Consider the following 15,818-nt stretch of genomic DNA (forward strand, 5'->3'; position numbering starts at 1 on the left):
ATTTTTTTTTTTTCAAGAAAACTAGAATCAAATAATGTGATTTAGTAATACCCCCCTCCCCCTTAAACACGAACAAGAAGAAATGTCGATGCTTTTGAGAGTTATTGAATGTAAATGAACGATATCTTTTATCCTAGATAACAGTTAATTCAGTCGATTATTTGAGCTTTGAAAAGCGGAACAAAACAATAACTTGCCGTTTTATGTGTGTTTGATGAACACCTTGACTTTTATTTCAAGGTAAGAAAATGAAGATTAGGCAAGTAAAGATGGGTGGATAAATCAGGCGTTATATAACTAAACATCGTTGGTTCGCTAGAACTATTTTTTATCTGCTATACTGGTTATTATAAAGCTATGCATTATCCAGTTCTGATTTGTTATAAGTTTGTTTATCTGCTCCGCGAGCAAAGATCTGGTAAGAGCTCGTCCGTAACAGATAAAGAATTCCTGGCACATGTATGTGTTAAATGAAACTCCAACACTTTTTATTAAAATATATTCCAACTTTGTAAAGGTAACGCACAGATTGAAGATGTGCATCTCCTATTTCGACTAGATTTGATATATTTCTTCCAGGTTTCCTATGTGTGGAACGTTGTCATTTTTATCGTTGTCATAGAGTTGCATGTGTAATTCCACACGTCTTCCTTCATATAGTTCAAACTTTGCAATTTGGCAAAAGAGCATATTTTTGTTTATTTTAAAAATATGTTGGGATTTTTGCCTAGACTATTGGAAAAATTGCTCTGCCTTCTTTTCTAATAAAAAAAGAATGGTGGTCAGGGTCTGTAGCTCTCCCATCACGTGTTTGCTTAAAGCAACGGTAACTGATTACAAATGTTAGCTGTTTACAAAACTTTGTATTGTTCGAAATATTAAAGATTTCCTACCCCAGACATAGATTGTCTTTGCTGTGTTTGGCAAAACCTTTCGGAATTTTTGGTTCTCAATACTCTATAACTTCGTTCTTTATTTAGCCTTTAAACTTTTTTTATTCGAGCGTCAATGACGAGTCTTTTGAAGACGAAATGTGCGTCTTGCTTACAAAATTTTAAGCCTGGTATCTGTGATGTATTTGTTTATACGCATGATAATGGCAGATCCATTGAATTTAATTTCTTTCGCGATAAAAAAAACCTGTTGGCCCGTCGCCGTTCACCACATATTCATTTTTTTTGCGTAAAAAGAGATATAAAACATATAGAACAACATCCTCGGGTCAACTTTGACTTGAGTATGATCCAATTTCAGTTTTTGTAAATACATAATTTATTGGCAGATATTTTATTAAACTGATCGTAATGAATATAAAACTAACGCTGAAACATGAACTATCGGTTGATGATACCTTCGAAGACTAGGTTTCAACCATGAATGATATTGACCGAGTGGTGGTTTAACAAAGTTAAAACGTATTTACCCATGATAATCAAAATATGTTACAATCTGATTAAAATCTTGTGCCCAAGTTTGCTTATAGGATATGAAAACGATCCTTTCTACTTTCATTTGTAAAGACCTTTCGGGATCATCCTTTAGTCGGAATAATACACACTTTCAAAAATTTGAAGGCTGAAATTGCATTGGCTGATACTTCGGGGTGTTGTTAGATCCTTGACACAGGATCCGTATTTTAATCGGATTGAATATGGCTTTTATCAGTTCTATTGGACTTCAAATACAATATTTAGAGAATCAAACAAATAAAAGACACAGTCAAATAACAGTGACAACAGAAATTTTCTAATTTTGATTTAAACAAAAATAGAAGACTGATGCAAAAACAGCAAAGAACCACTTAAACCTATTTTCAACGATATGAACGTCGGACATATTTTTCTGATAAACAAGAGAATAGTCCATAAAAGATCATGCAAATAGATACACCTAAGTTAAACATGGTGACATGTATCATGCACAGTTTTACAAATAAATTCAATCAAAAATATAAATATTTTATTACATGATAAAAAAACTTATAAACCAATACATTGTATCTGTGATACCAAGGAATATGACGTTACACAAATATGATATTGAGTATTTTTCACTTCAATGTTAAGGAAGCCTGATATCTTTGATGACTTTTCAATGGACGGTATAGATAGATACCAAGCTTTACATATAAGTGTGACCTGTATGTGTCTACTTTCTGAGGAATAACACCATGCACATCTTTAAAACTCAGTGAATTCAGTCTGATATGACATTAAACTGTATGTAGAAAATCAAATGCGTTAGAATTTTGAATTAAAAACGGCATCAAATCCAAAGTTGTTATCACTGAAAAAAAGAGAGATATGATAGATTTACGTATGTATAAAATATACAAAGTTATTAGTAGTATTACAATGTTTTAGTTAAAATATTTGAAGTCGAGCATAAACTGACAAATATTGGTTGCCGTTTAAAGGTAACTACAGCTTTTTTTGAAATGTTGAATGCTAATAATTTTATCGATGAAAACCCGTCCCAAATCTCTACATGTTCGTGCTTGGAATAGAGTTAAGAGAAGCTTTGTTTTTTTATTTGGACATGTAGCAGCTAGAATATTTTAGAAAAAAAACCCCATATTTTTTGTCTCAAAACTGTATGAAGTACACGTTTTTGCAGCACAAATCTATTTATGTTGTATTATTCAGAAAATCAGATTTATTTCTGTACTAAGCGTAAAAGTTAATTAGTTGGCAAAATTCTTAATTGTACATTTATAACGTTGGAATTTTTTGGCAAAAAGCATTTTGAGTCTCATGACCGTATGGAGAAAAAATAACTTTTTGAAATCGGCATCTGTTTATGTAGTATCTTTAATTAAATCAGATTCAATTTGGTTTTTGTAAAAAAGGAAATGGCTTTCAAAAATACTCAATTGTATATTACTATTTCGGTTTAAATGAGCAAATATCCTGCGCCTGTTTCATTAATAGTAGTTTTTAAATAGTTCACAAACGATAATATAAATAGTAAGGCGCAGGACATTTGCGCTTTTTTACCTGTATCACGACATTTGTGCTCAAAACACTATGGGCATTTGCGCTTTAAACTTTGATACACCTGAACTAAAATGACCGGACATTTTTGCGCTTTTTACCTATGTTTGTTTACCTGTAATCTTAACCAATTTTATCAAAATAAAAAAAAACAATTTTGTATAAACCACAAAATCAAAAACAAAATCATTCAGGTAAACGATAAAAAAAAATATTCATGTTAACAATTGAGAAATCGATGGATGAAATCCGAAATTCAAATTCAAATTATGCCCTAAATTTTTTCAAGCAGCTTCATACAATATGAGGATTTAAAAAAAATGGAAACTATATCCCTCTTGTGTCCATTATATTGCATTGAAAGTCTGAGGAACTGCGCCTCTCAGCTTGTTTCAATTTATGAAGACCGAAATTCGATTTTTTTAACCACCTGTTGTTTTTGTTGGCTTTGATGATAGAGCCATGGTTTTTAAATGAAATTTACTTCTATCGATGTATCCTCTTGAAATGTTTGTCATCTGACCGAAGAATGATGGCGGAAGATTAAGTCTTTTAAATATGCTGTATATAAATATATATATAGAATTTTATAAAAAGGACAAACCAGCAAATTTACTATGTACCGGATCGTCTAGAATAGACGATACTGTGCAGATAAGAAAAAAATTATATAAGTCTAGAGATTTGCACAACGATACTAATATAAGATGGTATTATACGAAGATGTTGTTATTAAATCGTGTTGACAAATATTCCGGCTTAACAAATAGCCTTCTTCGGTGTCAATAATTTTAACAATACTGATTATATGTATAAAAATAGCTTCGTAATGTGTTGGATAAATTGCCAGGTGTTTGTGGCATGGGCTTGATTTGTAGTCCGTTAGGAATACTTTCATTATACACATAATGGGTTAAATTAGATAAGTAGTGTTCAGTTCCAATTTGTTTTTGTTAAATAGCTCTAAGTTGTTTAAAATAATCATTGATGTTCATGATATGAGAGCTGAAAACTTAAATTCACTGGGATTATGTGAATAACATAATACAGGTCATTCAGAGGAAAAATAATATAGAAGTCTATAAAAAGGACCAACCAGCAAATTTACTATGTACCGGATCGTCTAGAATAGACGATACTGTGCAGATAAGGAAAAAATTATATAAGTCTAGAGATTTGCACAAAGATACTAATATAAGATGGTATTATACGAAGATGTTGTTATTAAATCGTGTTGACAAATATTTCGGCTTAACAAATAGCCTTCTTCGGTGTCAATAAATATATATATATATATATATGAATGCGTTGGGGTTTTGATATTATGTGATTTTCTAGCTTTAAATTAAACCATGATAACTCAAATATTATGTTTATAAATCTCAAATGTCATATGTAAAAAGCGCAAATGTTCTATCAAAAAGCGCAAACGTCCCGCGCTGGACGAAATCTCAATGTTTGCGTGCTATTTTTTTTTTTATTTTTATGACATCGAACAAACGGATGTAGCTAGCCATGTTATTCAAACGATGCTTGTATGAAAATGGCATCATCAGATTTATAGAGAATAAAACGAACTACGTTATAATAGTCACTTTCTTTTTGAATAAAATACTTACACAGGTCTCCACAGAAACGGGTCTCTATTGTGAAGAAGAGCTCTTCTGTAAAAAGAAATGCATTATTTAAACTTTTACCAAAATTCATCAGTTTTAAAAGAGAGGCATAAGATACCAAAAGAATATCAAAACTGATCAGTCGATGACAATTAAGCTGACAGCGCCGTGGCAAAAAACAAAAAACGACCACAAGAAAAACAACAGTTTATAAAACACAACATAGAAAACTAAATACTTAGCTACACGAACCCAACCAAAACCTGTCGTACAAAATTTTAACCCTGGTATGTATGATGAGTTTATTTCCAAACAAAACATTGGGGTAATTTCATGTGTTTTGGAAGGGTAAGCAGATCCTGCTCCATAAGCAACACACGTATGATCCAGTTAAAACATTTTTTTTAATGTACCATCACCATATAAAAACATGCCTTGTGTCTTTCACGAGTTAGATAGTACGTTGAAATCGAGGCTAATGAAAACAACATTGTCTTCAATTAAACTTTAGGTGAAGTTATATCAAAAGATACTTTAAAAAATAACTAATAACTTACTTGTTGAATTCTGTTAAACTTTTTAAATCGTCTCGCATGGGCCAGTTACCCTGGTAACTGAAAAGGAAACAATCATTATTATAGCTTTTCCTTTATAAAAACGATATTTAAAAGAATCTAAAATGTGTGTTTGCATGCCTAGTGTCAAGTCAATTTCTTTAATAATGCCCTGCAACTTCCGATGTTAGATCTGTAGATAGTCTCTACTCCTGTCTTTAAATGCTATACTTTTTTATGTGCGGTGAGGGAGAACAATGGACAGATGTCATCTTCGATGTTACAAACGATAACGAAACTGTTCGTCCCAATCTCTTCTGTTGTATTTTTTTCTCTCTCAAATTAAAACTTATCGTCAGAGGACAATCGGGTAATGATGGGATTTTACGGAATGATGAATAATTGGCCCGATATAAACAAGAATAGAAAAGACGAGCCATAATATAAAAAAAGGAGAATAAATGGTTGATAAAATATTGACCACAGAATGATGGGGAAAAAATATAATGAATAGAGAAAATGTCATTAAAATTAAGGAATACAGATATGAAGACACCCCCCCCCCCCCCCCCCCCAAACCCACTTTTCAAGTCCATTAGGCATATTTTGAATAAGTTTTGATATGAAAAAAGAGAATATATTTGCCAACATCGGAATAAAAATGTAACAGAAACGAAGCTAACTTTACTACTTTCAAGACTGGCCTATACTCTAATTTATGATCTAGGTTCGTTATTTTTCTTTTAATCATGGTTTTGTTTTTGTTTCCTCGACTTATGTTTTTAAATACTCTCTCGGTTCGTGTTGCTCCGTCTTTAGTTTCAGTCTATGTTGTTTATTTGTACTGTTGTTTGTCTTTTGTTTGTTTTTCGTTTTTTGTCATGACATTGTCAATATGTTTCGACTTATTAGATTGAATGTCACTTTTGGTATCGTTCCCCTCTCCTGTGTGTCTTATCTCCTCCGTATAACATACATGTACATAACTTACACGCCTTTCGGTTTCTCGTTTGCTTGATTCTTCGAATCATTCGGTTTTTCCGAACCATTTTGTGACGATTTCAGAAGTACCGATTTATCTGATGAAACTTCATAGACGAATGGTCTGGTGTTTCTCTGCTGAACGGAGTCGTCGCTGTATCTTCGTTTTTCTTCCGTTTGATCGTCAATTGATCTTGATTTCAAATATCTGGACGGAATGCGCACGTCATCGTCAATATTGTTTCCCCGTCTTAAGGCTTGTGTCGAAATGACCTTTCGATCGTCCCATCCATTTCGGCCCATGTTTGTTGCTGAAAAAGTACGACGATCATCTGAGTCGGAATCATTTTTTACTCTGTCTGAAATTTCTCTTTGAAATGAGTATCTGTTTGAAATTGGATGAACAAATTGTGAATAGCTATTATCAACATCACTAGATATCGACCTTTGACGATATTCAACCGGGTTTTGTCTTCTTTCACTCTGAAAAGGAGCAGTATTCCCGATGCTGTATTGCCCTTCAGACGTTTTAGTAGACGAAAGATTCTCCGTTTTGGATTCCGTTTTATTTTCGGAATCTATTTCTGGTTTTCCGATGAAATAATCATTGCCATCCCAAATTGATTTACCAGCATGGATGCCCGCATCAGAATCCGGATTTCTGAATGGGAACTCTCTTTTTCCAATCATAAAAGAATGAGTCATTGCGGGCCATGCAGCAGCATAGGACGGAGGTTTATATTGTGTTTCACCAATCATTTCTCCTGGGTTTCTGAAGTGTAAAAAATATATATTATTATACTTCACGTTAAAATGCCAGATTTTGATTACCGCGAAAACATTGTCAACCGAGGTCATAAGTAAACAGGTAGCCGTTCACCCAGTAAAAAATAGCATTGTGATATAGAAGCTACAAATGTATACATATTACCAAACCCGAATCCCTACAAGTTCATAAGTTCATTTTTATATCTTTAAAAGTATTCTTCGCGTAATGTTATGAAATTATTAGTCAATACATTGAAATGTTATTTTTCAGTATCTACACAATATTACAAGCATTTCGATTAAATGATAACTAACACTTTGCCAATAAAATAAAACAAATAATTATAAATGATAAAGAAGAGAGGCAAAAGATACCAAAGGGACATTCAAACACATAAGTCGAATTAAAACAAACAATTGACAATGCCATGGCAAACGACAAACGACGAAAAGACAAACAATAGTACACAAAACACAAAGACTGAGCAACACAACCCAAGCAAAAACCGCGGGTGATAAAGAGTGCATTTCTTTCTAACACAAACGATGCAAACGGCTAAGCGCGCACATGTTTTGATCATTTGTTTCTAACATACGTTTGCAAACTATGTACATAAACTTTGACAAACTATGCACTCGCTAAAAATGCGTCTACAGTTTGTCGTTCATCGTTTGTTAGTACAAACGCTACATTTGTTTCTAACTTGAACCTGATTAAACGATGTATTTGTTTCTACGTTTGCAAAAAGTCTGTTTACCAACAACATGTGCATGCATTATTGGAAGTTCAAACAGGGTCAGTAAAGACTGATTTAACGATGTATTTGTTTCTACTTTTGTAGCGTTTAGAAAACAACAACAAACGCCACACAACGTTTACAAAATTTTGGTTAGTAAGAAATGCACGCAAGGAATAAGATTTTACGTTTAAAACTTTGTCATTGAATAATCGTTCTCATTGAAAAAAGTTGTCACTTGATATTATCTATGTAAATATTAATGTTTAAAAGAGTAACTTACTGTCCTTTCGGAGTATTTTCCTCTTGCAAGTGATTGTAAAATTTCTCTCTGAAAATAAATTACCGTATTCTTTCTGTAAATGATTTTCAAATAGCAATATTAGGTGAAGCACTGTATTGTGTCCAATATTAGAGGAAATATATGCATCATGATTATCAACTTTAATCAATAAAAAGGGTATACACGTCAGGTACCTTTTACCCATCCGAACTACTGAATCTTTGGAGAATGAAACGTCTCCTAACCCTAAGTATAATGTAAGTGGTTTAAACTTTTGTGTTGTCATGTAGATAGGTTTTTTTTTTGTAAATTTACTGTTTATAAATGTTGAATTATTAGGAACACTGAGGTTTTTCTATCTTTGTGGATAGATTGCCTTAGTCTTATACTCTTCAACCTCGTTTCTGATTTGGCCTTACAACTGTTTTGATTCGATCGTAACTGGTGAGTCTAATGTAGACAAAACGCACGTATAGCGTACAAAATTAAGAAATTCTCTTTGATGTGATTTTTGAACTTATGAAAGTGATCTTTTTTATCCACAATACAAGAATATATTAATGATCAAATCTAAATGATTCTTTTGAGGTGTAATACCACCATTGTTTTTCCCCTATTAGTCTTTGTTAATGCACTTCTCAAAAAATTGTGCAGAATTTATCTTTGTTTCAAATAAAGAAATACTTGGCATGAGTAAAGTTTTATCCTATTCAGTACTATAGACAACATTTCACATAACATTTCATTGCATATAAATTAAAATCATCACTGGAAGTTAACCAATCAAATTTCCACCCTTTCTTTCCTGTTTATAAGCTTTAGTAACCATGTAACCTCAAGTATCCAAAATATTTTCTAGAAAAAAAAGAATGGTGCTTTGAAACACCCAAGACATATGTTTATGACTCATAATTTTTTTACTGTAATGAAATGTAGGATTAATGTCCTACAACTGTCAAATTCAAGGGAATATTTTTTTCGACCCTTTTTCGTATACAACCGAAAGTGACGTACTATGAATTGGTGGTATTACACCTAAAACTTTGGTATTTTGTGTGGGTTGCTGTCTCATTGACATATATCCTAGCTCGATCTATGTTTATTCTTATTCTGATGTCACGTGTAAAAAACAAATTAGAAATCCGATGCAAACATGTATATGAACATGCACTAATCTAAAAATCATGAAATTGAAGATCATACTAAGTATTTCATATGAACAAAAAAGGTGATGTGAGGTATATGTCAATGACACAGCACCTAACAACAACATTAGAAAAACAATTAGATTTATACAGGTTAACACACAATATTCAAAAGTAGACATATACATTGTACCAAGCTTCTAGTCGCACCATGGCTTGAAAAGTAGAATTATCCTTATATTCGAACACATTAAGAACTGAAAATGAAATACCAGTTTAGATGAAAATATTTCAGCCTAATAATAAATATGCCTTAGACTTTTAGGGACATTCTATTTTTAAAGCTTCTCATTTCCATTTTGACATACACTGTATATTTTTTCCAACTTGACATTTCCAAGTTCCAACTTGACATTTCTCAGTTCCAGATTTTTACAACAGAATGTCCATATATATATATCGGTCTTCCGTACAAATAGTTGAACTTATCGTTGTAATAACTAATGCAATTTGTTTTAACGATAAGCAGGTCTTAATACATTGCTGTCCGGTAAAGGAGCAATATTTTATTATACCTTTTAAACACCAAGGTTTTTCTACCCCCCAGACACACATAGTCTTAACAGTATTTGGCACAAGTTTCCGAATTATTTGTTTCCAAAGATCTTCAGCATCGTATTTGATTTGGCCTTTTGACTGTTTTGATTCGAGCGACGCCGACGAGTCTTCAGCAAACAAAAAAAGTGTACCTAATTGTAAGCCTGGTGTCTTTGGTGAGTTTTTATATCAAAATACTTATATAAACCTACTGATCAGATTTTGCTTTCCTTGATTTCCTTCGCATACAGCATGCTATCAGGATTATGATGAATAGAACCAGAGCAACGCCCCCTACCACGGCTCCTATTAAAATCTTTGTCCCAGTAGATAACCCATCAGATGTTGAGTTGGCTTCTGAAATTAAAAAAGGCTTGAACAATGAGGGCCTGGATGAGGGTACTTCATTTCTATTTTCTTTAATTGTTTGGTCGTTTTTCCCTATTCTTTGTATCTTTTGACTATTATTCTATAATCTTTATATTTTAGCACCCCAATATTCTCTATTCTTTATTTATTTGGACTTTTTTCTCTATTCTTTATTTTTTTGGCTCACTTTTCTGTTGTATTAGCCTCCTATTCTCTATTCTTTAAACCCCATCCAGACCCTCATCTGTGTTCGGATATACATTGTACTTTGAATTGGTGTTTGAATAATTGGAATATGAATAAATTGATATGTTTTATAAATGTCAACGAAACAGCAAACCAACAAATAACTCAAACAAGAAAAAAATATTTCAAAAGTTTTTAGTTTGACATAATCTATGGTTTTCCCCTCCATTATATACAAGTAAAGAAAACCAGAATATTTCTTAATTCAGTATTTATGTGCAAAACAATAAACGAAAAACAAGTATGATTTACACCAACAACTGAAATACAGGCTCCTGACTTGGGACAGGCATATACAGAATGTGGCGTGGTTAAACATATTTGCGGGCGCCCAACCCTCGCCCTTATCTAGGACATTGGTTAAACAATATGATTTCTTCTTTATTTAACAGGCAATATACATGATATAGGTCTGGAAAATAAAATATTTTGCTGTTCTTCTCAATTTCTAAAAGATGAAAGAACTAGAGGAATAATCGAATTTGTCACTTCTTGTTATTTTGTCACATTTATAAGAACAATGTTAAATTCTATTCAACGGATGTACTCACTACAATATGGTTTGTCTGTATAATCCCATCCTCCCGTCTTACACGTGACTGAACTCTGACCAACAAGGGTAAAGTCGTCCAAACAGGACAGGTTAACTGTAGTTCCGACTGTTCTGGTGTATGTGGATAGCCGCAGTTCACCTTTGTTCAACGTTGTGGTCACATCGCTATTAGAGTTCAAATTGTTGAGTATCGGACAGTCTATTTACAGAAGAAGAAACAAATCATGAAAATAATTGAGAGTGTTTAATTTACTCAGTAAATCGAGAAATGGCACGTTGGTTCATGTCTGTAATATTTGTTTATTTTTCGTAAATTGTATTGTATAAATAAGGCCGTTAGTTTTCTCGTTTGAATTTCACATTTTTCATGTCGAGGCCTTTTATAGGTGAATATACTGTATGGGTTTTTTTTTAAATTGTTGATGGTCGTACGATGACCTATAACTGCCTACATCTTCGTCATTTGAACTTTGGTGGAAAGTTTCTCATTGGCAGTTATACCGCATCTCCTTATTTTTATAATGAAACAAAGAATAAATTTCTCACAAAATTAAGATGTCTCAAAATGTTGGCCTTTCTCCAAATAGTTTTTTGTTAAAGAAAATTAAAGCTTTTTGAACTCTTACTCACAGAAAAACAATCGATGATTGTGTTTTGCTTTTTAGTAGTATTTTAACCAAACACATGTGAGATAGTGGTAAATGTTATCGCTATTTTATAAAATGTAAAACTTCGGTACCGGATTACAAATGAGTTTTCTGTATCAGTTTTATTTATCAGACTAATTTCCAAAAAATGCTAAAACAATTTCAAATGTAAAGCAAAATTAAGTGAAAAAATGAAAATGGCAAGGACAGAAAAATGGACCTTCAGACATGTTCATTATTGCGCTGCTAAGTATTTCAATGTTCTTGCTGTTTTTGCTTAGTTCTAAATGTACAGCATTCCTTCAATTATTTGATAGTCCTCTTATTTGTCTACCCGAATTTTTTATCCCCACAAAATATATTTATTTTCTAATTTTCTGTATCCCCCTTTTTTGTCTCCTACCATATAAGGGCTAAGATTATCTTGATAACACTTACCTGCCATCACGATATGTCTCAGTCCTTTGATATCGATCGTTTAAATTCTTATATCCTTACCTAGCTATTCATTCAAATTTCTCAATTTTACAATCAATCATTTCCGCTAATATAACCAATATAACCTAACGTCAGAGAATTAATGACCCAAACACCAATATGTTGCATAGTAAAGGTAGATATTGATGGAAGCCATAGTGCGTCGCAGAACCGACGCCCAGATCAATATTTATTACATATTTATTTTGTAAGTCGCTGTCATAGCAGCTACCAATTCAAATTTTAATATTTTGTATATAATAATTTTGGGCGTTGTACTAAAATTTGAAATATTTTATATCCGTTTATACTTTAGTCGTCTTAAACTTGTGTGAAAAATTGCAAATTGAGGTACACAATGATTTAAACATTTTTTATTTCATGTTAAGTGAAAATTTCTTTTAACATGAATGACTTTACATCGTAACAACCAATCTCATGAAATTTTAATGGATCCTTTAGGTCTAAAACTCAATAAAATTCATCTCTCTCTATGGAATAATATGCTTACAAATATCATTTTGGGAGGATGATGATGACAAGAGCTCTTATTTGTTTCTGCTGTTCCAGTCCGCTTGTGTCCCTCTACCCTTGACCTATTGGTTTATGTTTTCTCTAATTTGTTTCTGATGTTCCAGTCCGCTTGTGTCCCTACACCCTTGACCTATTGGTTTATGTTTTCTCTAATTTGTTTCTGATGTTCCAGTCCGCTTGTGTCCCTACACCCTTGACCTATTGGTTTATGTTTTCTCTAATTTGTTTCTGATGTTCCAGTCAGCTTGTGTCCCTACACCCTTGACCTATTGGTTTATGTTTTCTCTAATTTGTTTCTGCTGTTCCAGTCCGCTTGTGTCCCTACACCCTTGACCTATTGGTTTATGTTTTCTCTAATTTGTTTCTGCTGTTCCAGTCCGCTTGTGTCCCTACACCCTTGACCTATTGGTTTATGTTTTCTCTAATTTGTTTCTGATGTTCCAGTCCGCTTGTGTCCCTACACCCTTGACCTATTGGTTTATGTTTTCTCTAATTTGTTTCTGCTGTTCCAGTCCGCTTGTGTCCCTACACCCTTGACCTATTGGTTTATGTTTTCTCTAATTTGTTTCTGATGTTCCAGTCAGCTTGTGTCCCTACACCCTTGACCTATTGGTTTATGTTTTCTCTAATTTGTTTCTGATGTTCCAGTCAGCTTGTGTCCCTACACCCTTGACCTATTGGTTTATGTTTTCTCTAATTTGTTTCTGATGTTCCAGTCAGCTTGTGTCCCTACACCCTTGACCTATTGGTTTATGTTTTCTCTAATTTGTTTCTGCTGTTCCAGTCCGCTTGTGTCCCTACACCCTTGACCTATTGGTTTATGTTTTCTCTAATTTGTTTCTGATGTTCCAGTCAGCTTGTGTCCCTACACCCTTGACCTATTGGTTTATGTTTTCTCTAATTTGTTTCTGATGTTCCAGTCAGCTTGTGTCCCTACACCCTTGACCTATTGGTTTATGTTTTCTCTAATTTGTTTCTGATGTTCCAGTCAGCTTGTGTCCCTACACCCTTGACCTATTGGTTTATGTTTTCTCTAATTTGTTTCTGATGTTCCAGTCAGCTTGTGTCCCTACACCCTTGACCTATTGGTTTATGTTTTCTCTAATTTGTTTCTGCTGTTCCAGTCCGCTTGTGTCCCTACACCATTGACCTATTGGTTTATGTTTTCTCTAATTTGTTTTTGCTGTTCCAGTCCGCTTGTGTCCCTACACCCTTGACCTATTGGTTTATGTTTTCTCTAATTTGTTTCTGCTGTTCCAGTCCGCTTGTGTCCCTACACCCTTGACCTATTGGTTTATGTTTTCTCTAATTTGTTTCTGCTGTTCCAGTCCGCTTGTGTCCCTACACCCTTGACTTATTGGTTTATGTTTTCTCTAATTTGTTTCTGCTGTTCCAGTCCGCTTGTGTCCCTACACCCTTGACCTATTGGTTTATGTTTTCTCTAATTTGTTTCTATAATTAAAAAAAGAAAGAAAGAAGATGAGTAAGGTTGTCATTGAGACAAATACCCACCAATGGATGAGGATGTTATTAATTATAGGACACTGTATGGCCTTCAACAATGAGCAAAACCCATATCGTATAGTAAGCTATAAAAAAGCCCCCGACATGACAAAGTGTACAACCATTAAAAAGAGAAAAGCCAACAAGCTGATGTATGACAAATTCTTTTTACTGAATCTTTTAAAATTGATGAACGTTTTAATAGTTTTACAGACTTTTAGAAAGTGGTATTTTTATTTTCGAATCAAGAAATTAATAGACGCCGAGAAGTTTTATATGTTAAATAATATCACAACTATGCTACAGATTTTTAATATTCATGTTTGTATTTTAATGTATATACATGTTGTTTGAGAGTTGTTATCGTCTCTCATAGATCTGTACAGATTGGTTTATTTATGTATAAAAAAATATCTCTTTTATGATTGTATTGTGTAATTGTATGCATAAGGGCAGACGTAAATAAAATATTGAATTGCATTGAATTGTATGCTTAAACAATCAACAAAAAACTAATATGACCGACAGAAAACAACGAACTGATTTATTTTATACAATCTTATGTGGACCAGTTTTTTTGTCATTTTAGTCATCCTAGTAACTTAAAGTTTTAAACCTGTTTTCAGTAAAGGATGATTTCCAATACGACAGCTACCCAAGTTTACTAAGTTTACATACATAATAGAATAAGGAGATGTGGTAAGATTGCCAATGAGAAACTATCCACTAGAGTTCATATGAAGTGGAATTTCTTTTATTCATATAAGCTTGTTGTAACGGGATTTATATATAATTGTCACTAAATGGCCCTCAACTACTTTCTTATAGAGATGATAGAAGTGATCAAATCAGAACAAAATATGGCAAATTTTTAAGAAAAAAACATAATATAAAAATCTCAATAAAAGGTGCTTTCGGATACAGCCACTGACTTTTAACCCTAACTTGCTCTTTGTTATAAAGTAAAGTTTCATTTGAAATTGGTTTTGGACCGATTAGACGCCCAAAACTGTAATAAGTCAGTCGAAATGCAGCTTACATCCATGGCAAACAGGCTATCCAAATAAAAATGCTGCTTTTTTTTTGTCGTACAGCAATTTAATTTCAAATAGTTTTATATCCGAGGAAATTCATGTAGCCCATCAGAGTCAGAGTAGATGTTCTTGATTTATTCAACACTTCTTTGACCGTCTGCTTCTGTGTGTTGTCAATTAATGCTAGATAAAAAGTAACTGAATGTGTATTTCTCCGATTTTAATGTCAATAGGCAAGTCATTATTGTTTTAAACATACTAGTAAGTACATTCATGGTCCTACACTCCCATATTTAGATATCCATATTTTGGTATTATACAAGGTCATGTTTTTTTTTACTGTTAATGGCGTCTTTACATTAAATCCTTTGGAAGTTAGATGTATTCTGATTGATATTTTTTTTATAAAGTTGTATTTGGTTTTGACCCAGCTTTCTGTAACTGCGAGTACTCTCATGTCTGTACTTTGTGTCTATTGTGTTTTTGTTAGTTGTTTCTGTAATTCAGTGGTTGTCGTTAGTTGCTGTTTATCATATCAGTTTTTCATTTATTGTTTTTTTTTTTTTACATAAACTAGACCGTTAGTTTTCTCGTTTGAATTGTTTTGCATTTATTTCGGGGCCCTTTATAGCCGACTATGCGGTATGGGTTATGGTCATTGTTGAAGACCGTACGGTGACCTATAGTTGCTAACCTTCTACTTCATTTGGTCTCTGATGGAGAGTTGTCTCGTTGGCAATCATACCAAATGTTCTTATGTTTATATCAAAATAAAAAATAC

The 15,818-nt window shown here is 33.0% G+C and overlaps 1 protein-coding gene across 1 annotated transcript; it reads right to left on the bottom strand.

Annotated features, from left to right (window-relative positions):
- Positions 1-1,944: 1,944 nt before the first annotated feature.
- Positions 1,945-12,127, bottom strand: LOC127722199 (uncharacterized). The gene is made up of 8 exons (XM_052229099.1): positions 11,928-12,127; positions 10,841-11,041; positions 9,887-10,031; positions 7,933-7,980; positions 6,155-6,916; positions 5,167-5,223; positions 4,613-4,657; positions 1,945-2,286 (listed from the first exon to the last, which is right to left on the bottom strand). Exons 1-8 carry the CDS (start codon positions 11,932-11,934, stop codon positions 2,241-2,243), a joined length of 1,311 nt encoding a protein of 436 aa, XP_052085059.1. The 5' UTR covers positions 11,935-12,127; the 3' UTR covers positions 1,945-2,240.
- Between the last annotated feature and the right edge of the window lie 3,691 nt (positions 12,128-15,818).

The sequence above is a fragment of the Mytilus californianus genome, unplaced genomic scaffold (genome assembly GCF_021869535.1).
Source record: "Mytilus californianus isolate M0D057914Y unplaced genomic scaffold, xbMytCali1.0.p SCAF_12, whole genome shotgun sequence".
Classification (NCBI taxonomy): Eukaryota; Metazoa; Mollusca; class Bivalvia; order Mytilida; family Mytilidae; genus Mytilus; species Mytilus californianus.

What these genes read in the sequence shown, in the direction of transcription:
- LOC127722199 (XM_052229099.1), bottom strand. An exon ending in AGTTTAACAGAATTCAACAA is followed by an intron (nt 4,658 to 5,166) that starts GTAAGTTATTAG and finishes TTCTTTTTACAG; the next exon opens with AAGAGCTCTTCTTCACAATA. An exon ending in CCGTTTCTGTGGAGACCTGT is followed by an intron (nt 2,287 to 4,612) that starts GTAAGTATTTTA and finishes TCTTTTTTTCAG; the next exon opens with TGATAACAACTTTGGATTTG.